At 44.3% G+C, this 20,457-nt stretch overlaps 2 protein-coding genes across 7 annotated transcripts in view; both read left to right on the forward strand.

Moving 5' to 3' along the window:
• The window catches only part of LOC129839657 (monocyte to macrophage differentiation factor 2-like), a 57,476-nt gene extending 43,886 nt beyond the window's left edge, over nucleotides 1-13,590 (forward strand). For both annotated transcript variants that reach the window (XM_055907201.1, XM_055907200.1), the window contains exon 7: nucleotides 361-13,590. In XM_055907201.1, the coding sequence (XP_055763176.1) occupies nucleotides 361-564 (204 nt within the window). In that variant the 3' untranslated portion in view covers nucleotides 565-13,590. The remainder of the gene's footprint in view (nucleotides 1-360) is intronic.
• Nucleotides 13,591-14,193: 603 nt separating this feature from the next.
• radil (Ras association and DIL domains) overlaps nucleotides 14,194-20,457 on the forward strand; it is a 122,016-nt gene continuing 115,752 nt past the window's right edge. For 3 of the 5 annotated variants that reach the window (XM_055907192.1, XM_055907195.1, XM_055907194.1), the window contains exons 1-2: nucleotides 14,195-14,978; nucleotides 20,399-20,457. The exon at nucleotides 20,399-20,457 is cut by the window's right edge and continues 1,187 nt beyond it. The gene's annotated coding sequence lies outside the window, so the exon portion shown is untranslated. Of the gene's footprint in view, nucleotides 14,979-20,398 lie in introns of all 5 variants that reach the window. The other 2 variants (XM_055907193.1, XM_055907196.1) reach the window with 2 other exon arrangements.

A 20,457-nucleotide genomic window follows, 5' to 3' on the forward strand; every position in this document is an offset into this window, starting at 1 on the left:
GGCACACATGCTAAAAAAGTTAGCATTTTAAGACGGTGGCTAAGTAAATGAAACCAAAGCATCGAATGCTTTCTCTTGTCCGTAGACTGCCTACTGGGTAAGAACCAGTATGTTATAATCATAATAACACATGGGACTTTATAAAGAACTTTAAGGACCCAAAGTGTCTTTACAATTGTAGAAATGAAACAATAAACAGTAGTCAAAAGAAAACAACACAAAGCTAAACAGAAACAAAGAGAATGGTGGGCTCAAGGAAGGGAACGAGTGTGATGGATCAGTGTATGAATGATGAACCATGTTTGAGAGAAAATGTAATTTGGGTGGACTGTCCCTTTAACCCTTTTTGTCCCCCTGTAGCCGGACCGTGAGGGGCTGTGTGAGTTGTTAGTGGGCGGTGCCTGTTACTGTCTGGGCATGGTGTTCTTCAAGAGTGATGGCCTCGTCCCATTCGCCCATGCCATCTGGCACCTGTTTGTTGCCATGGGAGCAGGCGTCCATTACTACGCCATCTACCGATACCTCTACCTGCCAGCAGCCAATCAGATGAAGACATCCAGATGACACACGGGGACCGGGGGCGAGGGGTGATGACGTCACAGGAAGTTGAAGGAAGGAGTGGACTTGTCAAGAAAGGAGGGGTGGAGAGATGAGAATAGAACCATAGAAACTGTGAGAGATGTGAATAGAACCATAAAAACGTGGAGAGATGAGAAGAGAACCATAGAAACATGGAGAGATGTGAATAGAACCATAGAAACATGGAGAGATGTGAATAGAACCATAGAAACGTGGAGAGATGAGAATAGAACCATAGAAACATGGAGAGATGTGAATAGAACCATAGAAACATGGAGAGATGTGAATAGAACCATAGAAACATGGAGAGATGAGAATAGAAACGTGGAGAGATGAGAATAGAACCATAGAAACGTGGAGAGATGAGAATAGAACCATAGAAATGTGGAGAGATGAGAAGAGAACCGTAGAAACGTGGAGAGATGAGAATAGAACCATAGAAACATGGAGAGATGTGAATAGAACCATAGAAACATGGAGAGATGTGAATAGAACCATAGAAACGTGGAGAGATGAGAATAGAACCATAGAAACATGGAGAGATGTGAATAGAACCAAAGAAACATGGAGAGATGTGAATAGAACCATAGAAACATGGAGAGATGAGAATAGAAACGTGGAGAGATGAGAATAGAACCATAGAAACATGGAGAGATGAGAATAGAACCATAGAAACGTGGAGAGATGAGAATAGAACCATAGAAATGTGGAGAGATGAGAAGAGAACCATAGAAACGTGGAGAGATGAGAAGAGAACCATAGAAACATGGAGAGATGTGAATAGAACCATAGAAACATGGAGAGATGTGAATAGAACCATAGAAACGTGGAGAGATGAGAATAGAACCATAGAAACATGGAGAGATGTGAATAGAACCATAGAAACATGGAGAGATGAGAATAGAATCATAGAAACGTGGAGAGATGAGAATAGAACTATAGAAACGTGGAGAGATGAGAATAGAACCATAGAAACGTGGAGAGATGAGAATAGAACCATAGAAATGTGGAGAGATGAGAAGAGAGCCATAGAAACGTGGAGAGATGAGAATAGAACCATAGAAACATGGAGAGATGTGAATAGAACCATAGAAACGTGGAGAGATGAGAATAGAACCATAGAAACATGGAGAGATGAGAATAGAACCATAGAAATGTGGAGAGATGAGAATAGAACCATAGAAACATGTAGAGATGTGAATAGAACCATAGAAACATGGAGAGATGTGAATAGAACCATAGAAACATGGAGAGATGAGAATAGAACCATAGAAAACTGGAGAGATGTGAATAGAACTATAGAAACGTGGAGAGATGTGAATAGACCCATAGAAACACAGAGAGATGAGAATAGAACCATAGAAACGTGGAGAGATGTGAATAGAACCATAGAAACGTGGAGAGATGAGAATAGAACCATAGAAACGTGGAGAGGTGTGAATAGAAACCATAGAAACATGGAGAGATGAGAATAGAACCATAGAAACTTGGAGAGATGTGAATAGAACCATAGAAACGTGGAGAGATGAGAATAGAACCATAGAAATGTGGAGAGATGAGAAGAGAAACCATAGAAACATGGAGAGATGAGAATAGAACCATAGAAACTTGGAGAGATGAGAATAGAACCATAGAAACGTGGAGAGATGAGAATAGAACCATAGAAATGTGGAGAGATGAGAAGAGAACCATAGAAACGTGGAGAGATGAGAAGAGAACCATAGAAGCATGGAGAGATGTGAATAGAACCATAGAAACATGGAGAGATGTGAATAGAACCATAGAAACGTGGAGAGATGAGAATAGAACCATAGAAACATGGAGAGATGTGAATAGAACCATAGAAACACGGAGAGATGAGAATAGAATCATAGAAACGTGGAGAGATGAGAATAGAACCATAGAAATGTGGAGAGATGAGAATAGAACCATAGAAATGTGGAGAGATGAGAAGAGAACCATAGAAACGTGGAGAGATGAGAATAGAACCATAGAAACATGGAGAGATGTGAATAGAACCATAGAAACGTGGAGAGATGAGAATAGAACCATAGAAACATGGAGAGATGAGAATAGAACCATAGAAATGTGGATAGATGAGAATAGAACCATAGAAACATGTAGAGATGTGAATAGAACCATAGAAACATGGAGAGATGTGAATAGAACTATAGAAACATGGAGAGATGAGAATAGAACCATAGAAACATGGAGAGATGTGAATAGAACTATAGAAACATGGAGAGATGAGAATAGAACCATAGAAACATGGAGAGATGTGAATAGAACTATAGAAACATGGAGAGATGAGAATATAACCATAGAAACATGGAGAGATGTGAATAGAACTATAGAAACATGGAGAGATTTTTTTTAATTTCACCTTTATTTAACCAGGTAGGCTAGTTGAGAACAAGTTCTCATTTACAACTGCGACCTGGCCAAGATAAAGCAAAGCAGTGCGACACATACAACAACACGGAGATGTGAAGAGAACCATAGAAACATGGGGAGATCACTGGTTTATGTGTCCTGGACAGACAGGATGTATATCACTGGTTTATGTTTCCTGGACAGACAGGATGTATATCACTGGTTTATGTGTCATGGACAGACAGGATGTATATCACTGGTTTATGTGTCCTGGACAGACAGGATGTATATCACTGGTTTATGTGTCCTGGACAGACAGGATGTATATCACTGGTTTATGTGTCCTGGACAGACAGGATGTATATCACTGGTTTATGTGTCCTGGACAGACAGAATGTAAATCACTGGTTTATGTGTCCTGGACAGACAGGATGTACATCACTGGTTTATGTGTCCTGGACAGACAGGATGTACATCACTGGTTTATGTGTCCTGGACAGACAGGATGTACATCACTGGTTTATGTGTCCTGGACAGACAGGATGTACATCACTGTTTTATGTGTCCTGGACAGACAGGATGTACATCACTGGTTTATGTGTCCTGGACAGACAGGATGTACATCACTGGTTTATGTGTCCTGGACAGACAGGATGTACATCACTGGTTTATGTGTCCTGGACAGACAGGATGTACATCACTGGTTTATGTGTCCTGGACAGAGGATGTAAATCACTGGTTTATGTGTCCTGGACAGACAGGATGTACATCACTGGTTTATGTGTCCTGGACAGACAGGATGTAGATCACTGGTTTATGTGTCCTGGACAGACAGGATGTACATCACTGGTTTATGTGTCCTGGACAGACAGGATGTACATCACTGGTTTATGTGTCCTGGACAGACAGGATGTAGAGTCAGTTATGTAACCCTCCAGTGTAGTGTGCGTGGTAGAGTAGTCTAGAAGTGACAGACGGTGAAGGTGTTTCTCCTGATTGTACTACTATTACATTCCAGTCTAGTGAAGGTATTATCCTACTACAGCCAGTATTACTACTACTACTATTATAATAATTATTAGTATTACTACTATTACTATTATTATTATTATTACTACTATTATTAATAGTATAATTACTTGTATTATTATCATGATTATTGTTATTATTACTATTATTATTATTAATAATATTATTATTACTGTTATTATTATTACTATTATTATTACTGTTATTATTATTATTACTATCATTATTATTATTATTATTACTGTTATTATTATTATTGCTACTATTATTAATAGTATAATTATTTGTACTATTATCATGATTACTGTTATTATTATTATTATTGTTATTATTATTACTATTATTATTATTACTATTATTATTATTACTATTATTATTATTACTATTATTATTACTGCTATTATTATCATGATTACAGTTATTAAGGTTACTATTATTACTAGTATTATTATTACTGTTATTATTATTACTATTATTAATAGTATTATTACTATTACTACTATTATAACTATTATTATTATTATTACTATTAATAGTATTATTATTATTACTACTATTATAACTATTATTATTATTATTACTACTATTATTACTATTATTATTATTATTAGTAGTAGTAGTAGTAGTATTGGTGTTATTACTAGTATTATTATAATTATTATTACTGTTATTACTGTTACTATTATTGCTATTATTACTGGTATTATTATTCCTAGTATTATTATTAGTGATGCACCGATATGACATTTTTGGCCGATACGGATATCCAATGTTTTCCTAGTTAAATAAAGGTATCACACACACCACACTGACCAAAAGGTTATTTAGTTGGCATTTACGTATGTCCCCATTAACAGTAAAACATGTTCAGTTGTTTCATTCTCAACCAGTATTTCTATGGAACGTCGTTGGGGTCTTTGCTATGGAAGGTCTGTAACGGCAGCCTTCCTCCTCTTCGTCTGAAGAGGAGGTGTAGCAGGGATCGGACCAAGACGCAGCGTAGTTGGTGCTCAACATATTTAATAATACGAACTGTGAACACTACAACAATACAACAATAACAAAATGTGGCAAACCGATACAGTCCTCTCTGGTGCAGAGAAAACACAGAGACAGGAAACAACCACCCACAAACCCCAACACAAAACAAGCCACCTATATATGATTCTCAATCAGAGACAACACAAAACATCTGCCTCTGATTGAGAACCATATTAGGCCAAACATAGAAACAGACAAACTAGACACACAACATAGAATGCCCACCCAGCTCACGTCCTGACCAACATTAAAACAAGCAAAACACACAAGAACTATGGTCAGATCGTGACAACGTCGTTGGGGTCTTTGCTATGGAACGTCGTTTTGGTCTTTGCTATGGAACGTCGTTGGAGTCGTTGCTATGGAACGTCGTTTGGGTCTTTGCTATGGAACGTCGTTGGGGTCGTTGCTATGGAACGTCGTTGGGGTCGTTGCTATGGAACGTCGTTGGGGTCGTTGCTATGGAACGTCGTTGGGGTCGTTGCTATGGAACGTCGTTTGGGTCTTTGCTATGGAACGTCGTTTGGGTCTTTGCTATGGAACGTCGTTGGGGTCGTTGCTATGGAACGTCGTTGGGGTCGTTGCTATGGAACGTCGTTGGGGTCGTTGCTATGGAACGTCGTTTGGGTCTTTGCTATGGAACGTCGTTGGGGTCTTTGCTATGGAACGTCGTTTGGGACTTTGCTATGGAACGTCGTTGAGGTCGTTGCTATGGAACGTTGTTGGGGTCGTTGCTATGGAACGTCGTTGGGGTCTTTGCTATGGAACGTCGTTTGGGTCTTTGCTATGGAACGTCGTTGGGGTATTTGCTATGGAACGTCGTTGGGGTCTTTGCTATGGAACGTCGTTGGGGTCTTTGCTATGGAACGTCGTTGGGGTCTTTGCTATGGAACGTCGTTGGGGTCTTTGCTATGGAACGTCGTTGGGGTCTTTGCTATGGAACGTCGTTGGGGTCTTTGCAATGGAACGTCGTTTGGGTCTTTGCTATGGAACGTCGTTGGGGTCTTTGCTATGGAACGTCGTTGGGGTCTTTGCTATGGAACGTCGTTGGGGTCGTTGCTATGGAACGTCGTTGGGCTCTTTGCTATGGAACGTCGTTGGGGTCGTTGCTATGGAACGTCGTTGGGGTCTTTGCTATGGAACGTCGTTGGGGTCTTTGCTATGGAACGTCGTTGGGGTCTTTGCATGGAACGTCGTTGGGGTCGTTGCTATGGAACGTCGTTGGGGTCTTTGCTATGGAACGTCGTTGGGGTCGTTGCTATGGAACGTCGTTGGGGTCTTTGCTATGGAACGTCGTTGGGGTCTTTGCTATGGAACGTCGTTTGGGTCTTTTCTATGGAACGTCGTTGGGCTCTTTGCTATGGAACGTCGTTGGGGTCGTTGCTATGGAACGTCGTTGGGGTCTTTGCTATGGAACGTCGTTGGGGTCTTTGCTATGGAACGTCGTTGGGGTCTTTGCATGGAACGTCGTTGGGGTCGTTGCTATGGAACGTCGTTGGGGTCTTTGCTATGGAACCTCGTTGGGGTCGTTGCTATGGAACGTCGTTGGGGTCTTTGCTATGGAACGTCGTTGGGGTCTTTGCTATGGAACGTCGTACGGGTCTTTGCTATGGAACGTCGTTTGGGTCTTTGCGTGTCAAAAAATATACTATTTAACACTATTTGACGTGTCAAATAACACCATTTAACGTGTCAAATCGGCTTGTTGACCAATTAGGACCTGACTATGACTGCACGTCACATAATTGAATGTGTTGATACATTTTTTTAACGTAGTGTAATCAATGTGTAATAACTACCACTCGTATTTCATATGTCACAACGATTCATCGATACGAATGCTACGATGCTGGTAAAGTTGTCTCGCGCAGCTACAGTGCTGGTCATAAAAAAGCTAGCTAGCTCAAGGATGTAAACAATATTATTCCCCAAAAACATTGTAAAACAACATCTGTTTCAGTAGTTATGGTTAGTTAACTAACTATATAGCTACGTGTCATCATCTAAAATAACCTTCATTGTACATTTTTTCTATTTTTTATTTCACCTTAATTTAAACCAGGTAGGCCAGTTGAGAACAAGTTCTCATTTACAACTGCGACCTGGCCAAGATAAAGCAAAGCAGTGCGACAAAAAAACAACAGAGTTACACATGGGATAAACAAACATACAGTCAATAACACAATATAAAAAAATCTATATACAGTGTGTGCAAATGTAGTAAGATAAGGGAGGTAAGGCAATAAATAGGCCGTAGTGGCGAAATAATTAAATTTAGCATTAACACTGGAGTGATAGATGTGCAAGTAGAGATACTGGTGTGCAAAAGAGCAAACAATAAATAACAATATGGGGATGTGGTAGTAGGGGGGGTTATTTACAGATGGGCTGTGTACAGGTGCAATGATCGGTAAGCTGCTCTGACAGCTGATGCTTAAAGTTAGTGAGGGAGATATGAGTCTCCAGCTTCAGTTATTTTCGCAATTCGTTCCAGTCATTGGCATCAGAGAACTGGAAGGAAAGGCTGCCAAAGGAGGTGTTGGCTGTCGGGATGACTAGTGAAATATACCTGCTGGAGGGGGCTTTGGTGACAAAACGGATGGCACTGTGATAAACTACATACATTTTGCTGAGTAGTGTTGGAGGCTATTTTGTAAATGACATCGCCGAAGTCAAGGATCGGTAGGATAGTCAGTTTTACGAGGGTATGTTTGGCAGCATGAGTGAAGGATGCTTTGTTACGAAATAGGAAGCCGATACTAGATTTAATTCTGGATTGGAGATGCTTAATGTGAGTCTGGAAGGAGAGTTTACAGTCTAACCAGACACCTGGGTATTTGTAGTTGTCCACATATTCAACCACTGGGTTAGTCAGGTGACCTGGGTTAGTCAGGTGACCTGGGTTAGTCAGGTGACCTGGGTCTAGAAGGTCCCTCTGATGATTTAGAAACAGACAATATGGATGTGATACAGTTTATATGTCTCAATATGTTTTGCTCACTTCAATAGTGTCTTTGGTTTTTCTCAGAGGAGCTGAGAGGAATGCCATCAATACTATTATCATTCTGTATATTATTATTATTATTATGTTGTCGTATTCCAATACATGACTTCTCCTGACCTTCGCCCCTGTCCTTTATTCTGTCAGCAGCAGAAAGCCCTTCGCCCCTGTCCTTTATTCTGTCAGCAGCAGAAAGCCCTTCCCAACCACTGATCTGTCAGCAGCAGAAAGCCCTTCCCAACCACTGATCTGTCAGCAGCAGAAAGCCCTTCCCAACCACTGATCTGACAGCAGCAGAAAGCCCTTCCCAACCACTGATCTATCAGCAGCAGAAAGCCCTTCCCAACCACTGATCTGTCAGCAGCAGAAAGCCCTTCCCAACCGCTGATCTGACAGCAGCAGAAAGCCCTTCCCAACCGCTGATCTGTCAGCAGCAGAAAGCCCTTCCCAACCACTGATCTGTTAGCAGCAGAAAGCCCTTCCCAACCACTGATCTGTCAGCAGCATAAAGCCCTTCCCAACCACTGATCTGTCAGCAGCAGAAAGCCCTTCCCAACCACTGATCTGTCAGCAGCAGAAAGCCCTTCCCAACCACTGATCTGTCGGCAGCATAAAGCCCTTCCCAACCACTGATCTGTCAGCAGCAGAAAGCCCTTCCCAACCACTGATCTGTCAGCAGCAGAAAGCCCTTCCCAACCACTGATCTGTCAGCAGCAGAAAGCCCTTCCCAACCACTGATCTGTCAGCAGCATAAAGCCCTTCCCAACCACTGATCTGTCAGCAGCAGAAAGCCCTTCTCAACCACTGATCTGTCAGCAGCAGAAAGCCCTTCCCAACCACTGATCTGTCAGCAGCAGAAAGCCCTTCTCAACCTCTGATCTGTCAGCAGCAGAAAGCCCTTCCAACCACTGATCTGTCAGCAGCAGAAAGCCCTTCCCAACCACTGATCTGTCAGCAGCATAAAGCCCTTCCCAACCACTGATCTGTCAGCAGCAGAAAGCCCTTCTCAACCACTGATCTGTCAGCAGCAGAAAGCCCTTCCCAACCACTGATCTGTCAGCAGCAGAAAGCCCTTCTCAACCTCTGATCTGTCAGCAGCAGAAAGCCCTTCCCAACCACTGATCTGTCAGCAGCAGAAAGCCCTTCCCAACCGCTGCCCTGACAGCAACAGAAAGCCCTTCCCAACCACTGCCCTGACAGCAGCAGAAAGCCCTTCCCAACCACTGATCTGTCAGCAGCAGAAAGCCCTTCCCAACCACTGCCCTGACAGCAGCAGAAAGCCCTTCCCAACCACTGCCCTGACAGCAGCAGAAAGCCCTTCCCAACCACTGCCCTGACAGCAACAGAAAGCCCTTCCCAACCACTGCCCTGTCAGCAGCAGAAAGCCCTTCTCAACCACTGCCCTGTCAGCAGCAGAAAGCCCTTCTCAACCACTGCCCTGTCAGCAGCAGAAAGCCCTTCCCAACCACTGCCCTGTCAGCAGCAGAAAGCCCTTCCCAACCGCAGCCCAACAGACAGACAGCACACATTGCTAAACAGAGCGGTGCTGTATAAAACTCCACAGCAGCTTTCATTTGGGCAGTGTTCCTGTTGTGACCTCACACTGCTGTGTTTCTGTTGTGACCTCACACTGCTGTGTTCCTGTTGTGACCTCACACTGCTGTGTTCCTGTTGTGACCTCACACTGCTGTGTTCCTGTTGCGACCTCACACTGCTGTGTTCCTGTTGTGACCTCACACTGCTGTGTTCCTGTTGTGACCTCACACTGCTGTGTTCCTGTTGTGACCTCACACTGCTGTGTTCCTGTTGTGACCTCACACTGCTGTGTTCCTGTTGTGACCTCACACTGCTGTGTTCCTGTTGCGACCTCACACTGCTGTGTTCCTGTTGTGACCTCACACTGCTGTGTTCCTGTTGTGACCTCACACTGCTGTGTTCCTGTTGTGACCTCACACTGCTGTGTTCCTGTTTTGATCTCACACTGCTGTGTTCCTGTTGTGACCTCACACTGCTGTGTTCCCGGTTGTGACCTCACACCGCTGTGTTCCCGGTTGTGACCTCACACTGCTGTGTTCCGGTTGTGACCTCACACCGCTGTGTTCCCGGTTGTGACCTCACACTGCTGTGTTTTATAGCACACTACCACAGTGACCTCCTGACCCGGACACAGTGACCCCCGACCTCACACTGCTGTGTTTTATAGCACACTACCACAGTGACCTCCTGACCCGGACACAGTGACCCCCGACCTCGGGACTTCTGTGTTTACACAGACAGTATTGTAACACGGATGTAGCATTTAAAACACATAGGCCTATGTAACATGTGTGTAACATGTATGTGCTCTGCTGTAGGAGCACACTATCCTGTAGTGTTCTTAGCCCCCCCCCCTCAAGATTCAGAAATAGAACCCTATTCCCAATATAGTGCACTACTCTCTTTTGATATGCGGGACACCTGAGTTAGAATCACCGCCTGCCGCAGAACCCTCGCTCTGTTGCCATGGCGATGCCTTTTGATATGCGGGACACCTGAGTTAGAATCACCGCCTGCCGCAGAACCCTCGCTCTGTTGCCATGGCGATGCCTTTTGATATGCAGGACACCTGAGTTAGAATCACCGCCTGCCGCAGAACCCTCGCTCTGTTGCCATGGCGATGCCCTAAATAAGCTAGGGTACCAAACCCGTCCCTCCTTCCCTCCACTGCTCACTAGAAAAGATAACTTGTCTTGTGTATTAGGTCTTGTTGTTTCTTCTCCTTGGTGTCGTTAAACCAGTGTTCCTGATTCATGTGGTCAATATGCTGTTGTTGTTGTGATTCTGAGTTGTTATTATTATTATATTTCAGTATTGCTCTTTAATGATGAGTCAGTTTGTGAATGAACTGGCCGACAACAGATGTACAAACGGCACCAATCACTTTAGACTAGGAGTCGTACGCAGACCAATCACACGTCAGAATAGGAGACGTTCGGTTGGTCACCAGTTTGGGATGGTATAGACTGCTCTTAATGTCGCAGTCTGTAATTTAGCTCCTCCCCCGTGGTCACAGGACGAAATGCACAAACAATCAACACTCAAAACAAACATATTAAGCCAATCGATGCATAGACTCGTGAAGTGAAGACCCTCTGTTTACAAACAATTGTTGGTGTCAGTAGGCAGTAGAACTAACAGAGTGTCAGTAGGGAGTAGGACTAACAGAGTGTCAGTAGGGAGTAGGACTAACAGAGTGTCAGTAGGGAGTAGGACTAACATAGTGTCAGTAGGGGAGTAGGACTAACAGAGTGTCGGTAGGGAGTAGGACTAACAGAGTGTCAGTAGGCAGTAGGACTAACAGAGTGTCAGTAGGGGAGTAGGACTAACAGAGTGTCGGTAGGGAGTAGGACTAACAGAGTGTCAGTAGGCAGTAGAACTAACAGAGTGTCAGTAGGGAGTAGGACTAGCAGAGTGTCAGTAGGGGAGTAGGACTAACAGAGTGTCAGTAGGGAGTAGGACTAACAGAGTGTCAGTAGGGAGTAGGACTAACAGAGTGTCAGTAGGGAGTAGGACTAGCAGAGTGTCAGTAGGGAGTAGGACTAACAGAGTGTCAGTAGGCAGTAGGACTAACAGAGTGTCAGTAGGGAGTAGGACTAACAGTGTCAGTAGGGAGTAGGACTAACAGAGTGTCAGTAGGGAGTAGGACTAACAGAGTGTCAGTAGGGAGTAGGACTAACAGAGTGTCAGTAGGGAGTAGGACTAGCAGAGTGTCAGTAGAGAGTAGGACTAACAGTGTGTCAGTAGGGAGTAGGACTAACAGAGTGTCAGTAGGGAGTAGGACTAACAGAGTGTCGGTAGGGAGTAGGACTAACAGTGTGTCAGTAGGGAGTAGGACTAACAGAGTGTCAGTAGGGGAGTAGGACTAACAGAGTGTCAGTAGGCAGTAGGACTAACAGAGTGTCAGTAGGCAGTAGAACTAACAGAGTGTCAGTAGGGGAGTAGGACTAACAGAGTGTCAGTAGGGAGTAGGACTAACAGAGTGTCAGTAGGGAGTAGGACTAACAGAGTGTCAGTAGGCAGTAGGACTAACAGAGTGTCAGTAGGGAGTAGGCCTAACAGAGTGTCAGTAGGGAGTAGGCCTAACAGAGTGTCAGTAGGGAGTAGGCCTAACAGAGTGTCAGTAGGGAGTAGGACTAACAGAGTGTCAGTAGGGAGTAGGACTAACAGAGTGTCAGTAGGCAGTACGACTAACAGAGTGTCAGTAGGCAGTACGACTAACAGAGTGTCAGTAGGCAGTAGGACTAACAGAGTGTCAGTAGAGAGTAGGACTAACAGAGTGTCAGTAGGCAGTAGGACTAACAGAGTGTCAGTAGGGAGTAGGACTAACAGAGTGTCAGTAGGGAGTAGGACTAACAGAGTGTCAGTAGGGAGTAGGACTAACCGAGTGTTCTACTGCCACAGACCGACTGGTGTTCCCCAATCCTTATAACGGACGGTTATTACACTTCATAGACAGGTCATAGATGGGTCATAGAGGTGTCATAGACGGGTCATAGAGATGTCATAGATCATAGACAGGTCTTAGAGGTGTCATAGACAGGTCATAGAGGTGTCATAGACAGGTCATAGAGGTGTCATAGATCGTTCATAGACAGGTCATATAGAGGTTATAGACTGTCACAGCAGTGTCATAGACTGGTTACAGCAGTGTCATAGACTGGTCACAGCAGTGTCATAGACAGCTCATAGAGGTGTCATAGACAGGTCATAGAGTTGTCATCGATAGAGCAACCATACATTTGTCAGATCTCTGTCATGTATCTCATAGATCAGACATATTTTGAACGTATAGACAGGTTAACATGTTATAGAACTATAAAAGACTTGTTATGAACATGTAATAACTGGTCTACGGCACTGAGTCTGTCTCTACTGCCACAACACCAGACCTGTTATACCATGATATAAGTATGTTATGAACATATTATAGATGTTTAATAGTCAGTCTCTCTACTACCACAACACCAGACCTGTTATACCATGATATAAGTATGTTATGAACATATTATAGATGTTTAATAGTCAGTCTCTCTACTGCCACAACACCAGACCTGTTATACCATGATATAAGTATGTTATGAACATATTATAGATGTTTAATAGTCAGTCTCTCTACTACCACAACACCAGACCTGTTATACCATGATATAAGTATGTTATGAACATATTATAGATGTTTAATAGTCAGTCTCTCTACTGCCACAACACTGCCTCAGACGTTGCCATGGATGTGTTTTCTAATGTAAATAAGTCCCTCCCACTTTCTACACTGCCCATGGGCATTTATAAACCCTCTCTATAACAGCCTGCATTACTACTCCATACATAGTGGTTATAAGTGTTTATAATGCTATAAGTGTTTATGTGGAGCTGGCCACTGGGCTGGACTACCATTTACAGAGAGCAGGGTTTTGTTTCCACCAAGCAGTAACACACCTGATGATTCTATTTAATATTACTGTGATGAAGATGATGATGTGTTTTCTATGTGTCTGTCATTTTAATTACAAGCTTTTATATCAGTGAGATTCAGTCTACTGTGGTTATTATGATGTCTGTCTGTCTCTGTTTTCTGTCTGTCTGCTCTTTGTCTGCCTGCCTGTCTGCTCTGTTTTCTACCTGTCTGCTCTGTTTTCTACCTGTCTGTCTGCTCTCTCTGTCTATCTGTCTGTTTTCTACCTGTCTGCCTCTGCCTGTCACTGTGGCAACAGTGTGGGGAAGGCCCTTTCCTGTTTCAGCATGACAATTCCCCTGCGCACAAAGAGATGTTCATACAGAAATGGTTTGTTGATATCAGTGTGGAAGAACTTGGCTAGCCTACACAGAGCCCTGACCTCAACCCCATGGAACACCTTTGGGATGAATTGGAACGTCGACTGCGAGCCATGCCTAATCGCCCAACATCAGTGCTTGACCTCACTAATGCTCTAGTGGCTGAATGGAAGCAAGTCCCCTGCAGCAATGTTCCAACAACTAGTGGAAAGCCTTCCCAGAAGAGTGGAGGCTGTTATTACAGCAAATGCGGGACCAACTCCATATTAATACCCGGGATTTAAGAATGAGATGTTCTACGAGCAGGTGTCCACATACTTCTGGTCATTTAGCGTATCTGGGCCCTCTAATTGTACTAGTTTTTATGATCCGCCAGAGGGCGTCGTTTCACTGCAGAAGTTCCGTCTGCTGTTCCGCTGTCTTCAGATTCAGAATGACAGTCAACCTCTTGGTTTGAGCAAACATTCGATACTGTACCGTCATTCATTTATGACGTTAGTCTGCTATGAAGCAAACCGATGTGGGGGTCAAGAGCGTTCGAATCGTTCTGAAGACGCATCAAACTAGTTGAGATTATTTAGCGTCTTATTCTCCTTGTGACGTTTATGACGCCTAATGATGACACCGCCAAGATATAGAACTTGATTTGATTTGAACTGTTCAAGTGTTCAGTATTTCCAACCACACGCAACTCACCTTTACGGCCTACATCGTGCCTGCGCCGCGCGTGTCCACCAGACGGAGACCTGTGGTGTCCACACTTTGCGCATCAGCAGGTGCATCCACCCCACCCAAAACCCGGGGCGAATCGAAGGGTTCTCGGTGAGTGAGCTCGTGTGTTTCCGTCACCACTCGTAACCCCGGTTTGGTGTGGAATGCAGACGCCAGAGGAACAGAGAGGGCTCGAGCAATCCGACGACGCGCGCGAGTGGAACGGGGAGGAAAACGGTTAACTTAACAATTAACGAGGAGGAAGTTACCGAGTGTCTGCCAAAGGGACTCCGTTACCGGTCCATATTCCAAGGAGATATAAACGTTAACTGGTTCAGTCGATTCCCCCCGAGTGTATAGGTTGCACCCTGGATGAGGAGAGGTCCGGGGTTTCTCCGGTATGCACCGTATGAACGCAGACACTGCAGACAACGTGAGTGGGTTACTATATACTGTCTACACACGTTACTGTATTCTAACCCACCAGGTAGATGTAACACTGTCTCCGTAGAATGATATCAGAATGATATTCAGTTCCTGAATCAGACTATTAGATTATTATGTAGCCTTTACGAGACCATTTTAAAGAGCCGCGTTTTATTATCTCGGACGTGTTGCAGAATGTTACAACGTTTTGGTCACACACAGTTAAATCATAGGAGCGGCTACACACACATTTTACAGGTTGTAACATAGGTGTGTGTTTCCTATTATTACCGACTGTGTGTGTAATAAAATCAGCGGACGTGAGTGAAGACGGGTCCAGGGTATTTACAGCGTGGTGCAGGTCGCATGGATTAAATCCGAGGTTTTAACTACGTGCCTTTTTTTTGTTGCCTTGGCGGTTGCTATTGACAACCAAACTGCGCAAACTCTGACACTAGTTAATAATGTATAAAGCTGCCGTGGGTTAGTTTAGTGCGTTAGTTTAGTTGGTTTAGTTTAGTGGGTTAGTTTAGTGCGTTAGTTTAGTTGGGTTAGTTTAGTGGGTTAGTTTAGTGCGTTAGTTTAGTGCGTTAGTTTAGTGGGTTAGTTTAGTGGGTTAGTTTAGTTTGGCTACGACACCTAGAGGTGTTACTTTATCTCGGGTTATATTGTGACCATGGTAACAGACGAGACAAGGAGAAGAACAGAACGGAGATCGACAGACAAGCTTCTCTCTCGGGAAAACGGAAGACACGGCAGAACAAGTTGCTCCAGCTTCTATCTATGAGACTTGGAGACATTGCCACACAGTGTAGACTACAGCCAGTTGGGTGTACAGTGTAGACTACAGCCAGTTGGGTGTACAGTGTAGACTACAGCCAGTTAAGTGTACAGTGTAGACTACACCCAGTTGGACAGTGTAGACTACAGCCAGTTGAGTGTACAGTGTAGACTACAGCGAGTTGAGTGTACAGTGTAGACTACAGCCAGTTGAGTGTACAGTGTAGACTACAGCCAGTTGGGTGTGCAGTGTAGACTACAGCCAGTTGGTACAGTGTAGACTACAGCCAGTTGAGTGTACAGTGTAGACTACAGCCAGTTGGGTGTACAGTGTAGACTACAGCCAGTTGTGTGTACAGTGTAGACTACAGCCAGTGTACAGTAGACTACAGCCAGTTGGGTGTACAGTGTAGACTACAGCCAGTTGGGTGTACAGTGTAGACTACAGCCAGTTGGGTGTACAGTGTAGACTACAGCCAGTTGGGTGTACAGTGTAGACTACAGCCAGTTAAGTGTACAGTGTAGACTACACCCAGTTGGACAGTGTAGACTACAGCCAGTTGAGTGTACAGTGTAGACTACAGCCAGTTGAGTGTACAGTGTAGACTACAGCCAGTTGAGTGTACAGTGTAGACTACAGCCAGTTGGGTGTACAGTGTAGACTACAGCCAGTTGTGTGTACAGTGTAGACTACAGCCAGTTAAGTGTACAGTGTAGACTACACCCAGTTGGACAGTGTAGACTACAGCCAGTTGGGTGTACAGTGTAGACTACAGCCAGTTGGGTGTACAGTGTAGACTACAGCCAGTTGAGTGTACAGTGTAGAATACAGCCAGTTGAGTGTACAGTGTAGACTACAGCCAGTTGGGTGTACAGTGTAGACTACAGCCAGTTGGGTGTACAGTGTAGACTACAGCCAGTTGGGTGTACAGTGTAGACTACAGCCAGTTGAGTGTAGTGTAGACTACAGCCAGTTGAGTGTACAGTGTAGACTACAGCCAGTTGAGTGTACAGTGTAGACTACAGGCAGTTAAGTGTACAGTGTAGACTACACCCAGTTAAGTGTACAGTGTAGACTACAGCCAGTTGGGTGTACAGTGTAGACTACAGCCAGTTGGGTGTACAGTGTAGACTACAGCCAGTTGGGTGTACAGTGTAGACTACAGCCAGTTGAGTGTACAGTGTGCAGTATAGACTACAGCCAGTTGGGTGTACAGTGTAGACTACAGCCAGTTGGGTGTACAGTGTAGACTACAGCCAGTTGAGTGTACAGTGTAGACTACATCCAGTTAAGTGTACAGTGTAGACTACAGCCAGTTGAGTGTACAGTGTAGACTACAGCAAGTTGAGTGTACAGTGTAGGCTACATCCAGTTGGGTGTACAGTGTAGACTACATCCAGTTGGGTGTAAAGTGTAGACTACAGCCAGTTGGGTGTACAGTGTAGACTACACCCAGTTGGACAGTGTAGACTACAGCCAGTTGAGTGTACAGTGTAGACTACATCCAGTTGGGTGTACAGTGTAGACTACAGCCAGTTGGGTGTACAGTGTAGACTACAGCCAGTTCAGTTGACAGTTTACAGTGTGGACTACAGCCACAGTTTACAGTGTGGATTACAGACAGTTCAGTGTACAGTTTACAGTGTAGACTACAGCCAGTTCAGTGTAAAATGTACAGTGTAGACTACAGCCAGTTCAGTGTACAGTTTACAGTGTAGACTACAGCCAGTTCAGTGTACAGTTTACAGTGTAGACTACAGCCAGTTCAGTGTACAGTTTACAGTGTGGACTACAGCCAGTTCAGTGTACAGTTTACAGTGTGGACGACAGCCAGTTCAGTGTACAGTTTACAGTGTAGACTACAGCCAGTTCAGTGTCCCGTTTACAGTGTAGACTACATCTAGTTGGGTGTACAGTTTATAGTGTAGACTACAGCCAGTTCAGTGTACAGTGTGGGCTACAGCCAGTTCAGTGTACAGTTTACAGTGTAGACTACAGCCAGTTGGGTGTGCAGTGTAGACTACAGCCAGTTGGGTGTACAGTGTATGGTGTACATTACAGACAGTTGGGTGTACATTGTACAGTGTAGACTACGGCCAGTTGAGTGTACAGTGTAGACTACGGCCAGTTGAGTGTACAGTGTAAATTACAGCCAGTTGAGTGTACAGTGTAGATTACAGCCAATTGTGCAGAAAGTGTACAATATAGACTACAGCTACTTAAGTGTACAGTATAGACTACATCCAGTTAAGTGTACAGTATAGACTACATCCAGTTAAGTGTACAGTGTAGACTATAGCAAGTTGAGTGTGCAGCGTAGACTATAGCCAGTTGGGTGTGCAGTGTAGACTACAGCCAGTTGAGTGTGCAGCGTAGACTATAGCCAGTTGGGTGTGCAGTGTAGACTATAGCCAGTTGAGTGTGCAGTGTAGACTATAGCCAGTTGGGTGTGCAGTGTAGACTACAGCCAGTTGAGTGTGCAGTGTAGACTACAGCCAGTTGGGTGTACAGTGTAGACTATAGCAAGTTGAGTGTGCAGCGTAGACTATAGCCAGTTGGGTGTGCAGTGTAGACTATAGCCAGTTGAGTGTGCAGTGTAGACTACAGCCAGTTGGGTGTACAGTGTAGACTACATCCAGTTGGGTGTAAAGTGTAGACTACAGCCAGTTGGGTGTACAGTGTAGACTACAGCCAGTTGAGTGTACAGTATAGACTACAGCCAGTTCAGTTGACAGTTTACAGTGTGGACTACAGCCACAGTTTACAGTGTGGATTACAGACAGTTGGGTGTACAGTGTAGACTACAGCCAGTTCAGTTGACAGTTTACAGTGTGGACTACAGCCACAGTTTACAGTGTGGATTACAGACAGTTCAGTGTACAGTTTACAGTGTAGACTACAGCCAGTTCAGTGTAAAATTTACAGTGTAGACTACAGCCAGTTCAGTGTACAGTTTACAGTGTAGACTACAGCCAGTTTAGTGTACAGTTTACAGTGTAGACTACAGCCAGTTCAGTGTACAGTTTACAGTGTGGACTACAGCCAGTTCAGTGTACAGTTTACAGTGTTGACTACAGCCAGTACAGTGTACAGTTTACAGTGTGGACTACAGCCAGTTCAGTGTACCGTTTACAGTGTAGACTACATCTAGTTGGGTGTACAGTTTATAGTGTAGACTACAGCCAGTTGAGTGTACAGTGTAGACTACATCCAGTTAAGTGTACAGTGTAGACTACAGCCAGTTGAGTGTACAGTGTAGACTACAGCAAGTTGAGTGTACAGTGTAGGCTACATCCAGTTGGGTGTACAGTGTAGACTACATCCAGTTGGGTGTACAGTGTAGACTACAGCCAGTTGGGTGTACAGTGTAGACTACACCCAGTTGGACAGTGTAGACTACAGCCAGTTGAGTGTACAGTGTAGACTACAGCCAGTTGGGTGTACAGTGTAGACTACAGCCAGTTCAGTGTCCCGTTTACAGTGTAGACTACATCTAGTTGGGTGTACAGTTTATAGTGTAGACTACAGCCAGTTCAGTGTACAGTGTGGGCTACAGCCAGTTCAGTGTACAGTTTACAGTGTAGACTACAGCCAGTTGGGTGTGCAGTGTAGACTACAGCCAGTTGGGTGTACAGTGTATGGTGTACATTACAGACAGTTGGGTGTACATTGTACAGTGTAGACTACGGCCATTTGAGTGTACAGTGTAGACTACGGCCAGTTGAGTGTACAGTGTAGATTACAGCCAGTTGAGTGTACAGTGTAGATTACAGCCAATTGTGCAGAAAGTGTACAATATAGACTACAGCTACTTAAGTGTACAGTATAGACTACATCCAGTTAAGTGTACAGTATAGACTACATCCAGTTAAGTGTACAGTGTAGACTACAGCCAGTTGGGTGTACAGTGTAGACTACATCCAGTTAAGTGTACAGTGTAGACTATAGCCAGTTGGGTGTGCAGTGTAGACTATAGCCAGTTGAGTGTGCAGTGTAGACTATAGCCAGTTGGGTGTGCAGTGTAGACTACAGCCAGTTGAGTGTGCAGTGTAGACTACAGCCAGTTGGGTGTACAGTGTAGACTATAGCAAGTTGAGTGTGCAGCGTAGACTATAGCCAGTTGGGTGTGCAGTGTAGACTATAGCCAGTTGGGTGTGCAGTGTAGACTATAGCCAGTTGGGTGTACAGTGTAGACTACATCCAGTTGGGTGTAAAGTGTAGACTACGGCCAGTTGAGTGTACAGTGTAGACTACATCCAGTTAAGTGTACAGTATAGACTACATCCAGTTAAGTGTACAGTATAGACTACATCCAGTTAAGTGTACAGTGTAGACTACAGCCAGTTGGGTGTACAGTGTAGACTACATCCAGTTGGGTGTACAGTGTAGACTACATCCAGTTGAGTGTACAGTGTAGACTACAGCCAGTTGAGTGTACAGTGTAGACTACAGCCAGTTGGGTGTACAGTGTAGAATACAGCCAGTTGAGTGTACAGTGTAGACTACAGCCAGTTGGGTGTACAGTGTAGACTACAGCCAGTTGGGTGTACAGTGTAGAATACAGCCAGTTGTCTGTGTGTGGATTGAGTGGTGGTGGTACAGCAGTGTGTTGATTTTAAGACTCCTTCCCTGTTCTTGCCTCCCAGCTGAAGAAGAGAAAGACTGCTGTGATGAGGATCCCTCCTCAACCCATATGACCCCTAAA

This window comes from Salvelinus fontinalis, chromosome 40 (assembly GCF_029448725.1).
Source record: "Salvelinus fontinalis isolate EN_2023a chromosome 40, ASM2944872v1, whole genome shotgun sequence".
NCBI classification, from domain to species: domain Eukaryota; kingdom Metazoa; phylum Chordata; class Actinopteri; order Salmoniformes; family Salmonidae; genus Salvelinus; species Salvelinus fontinalis.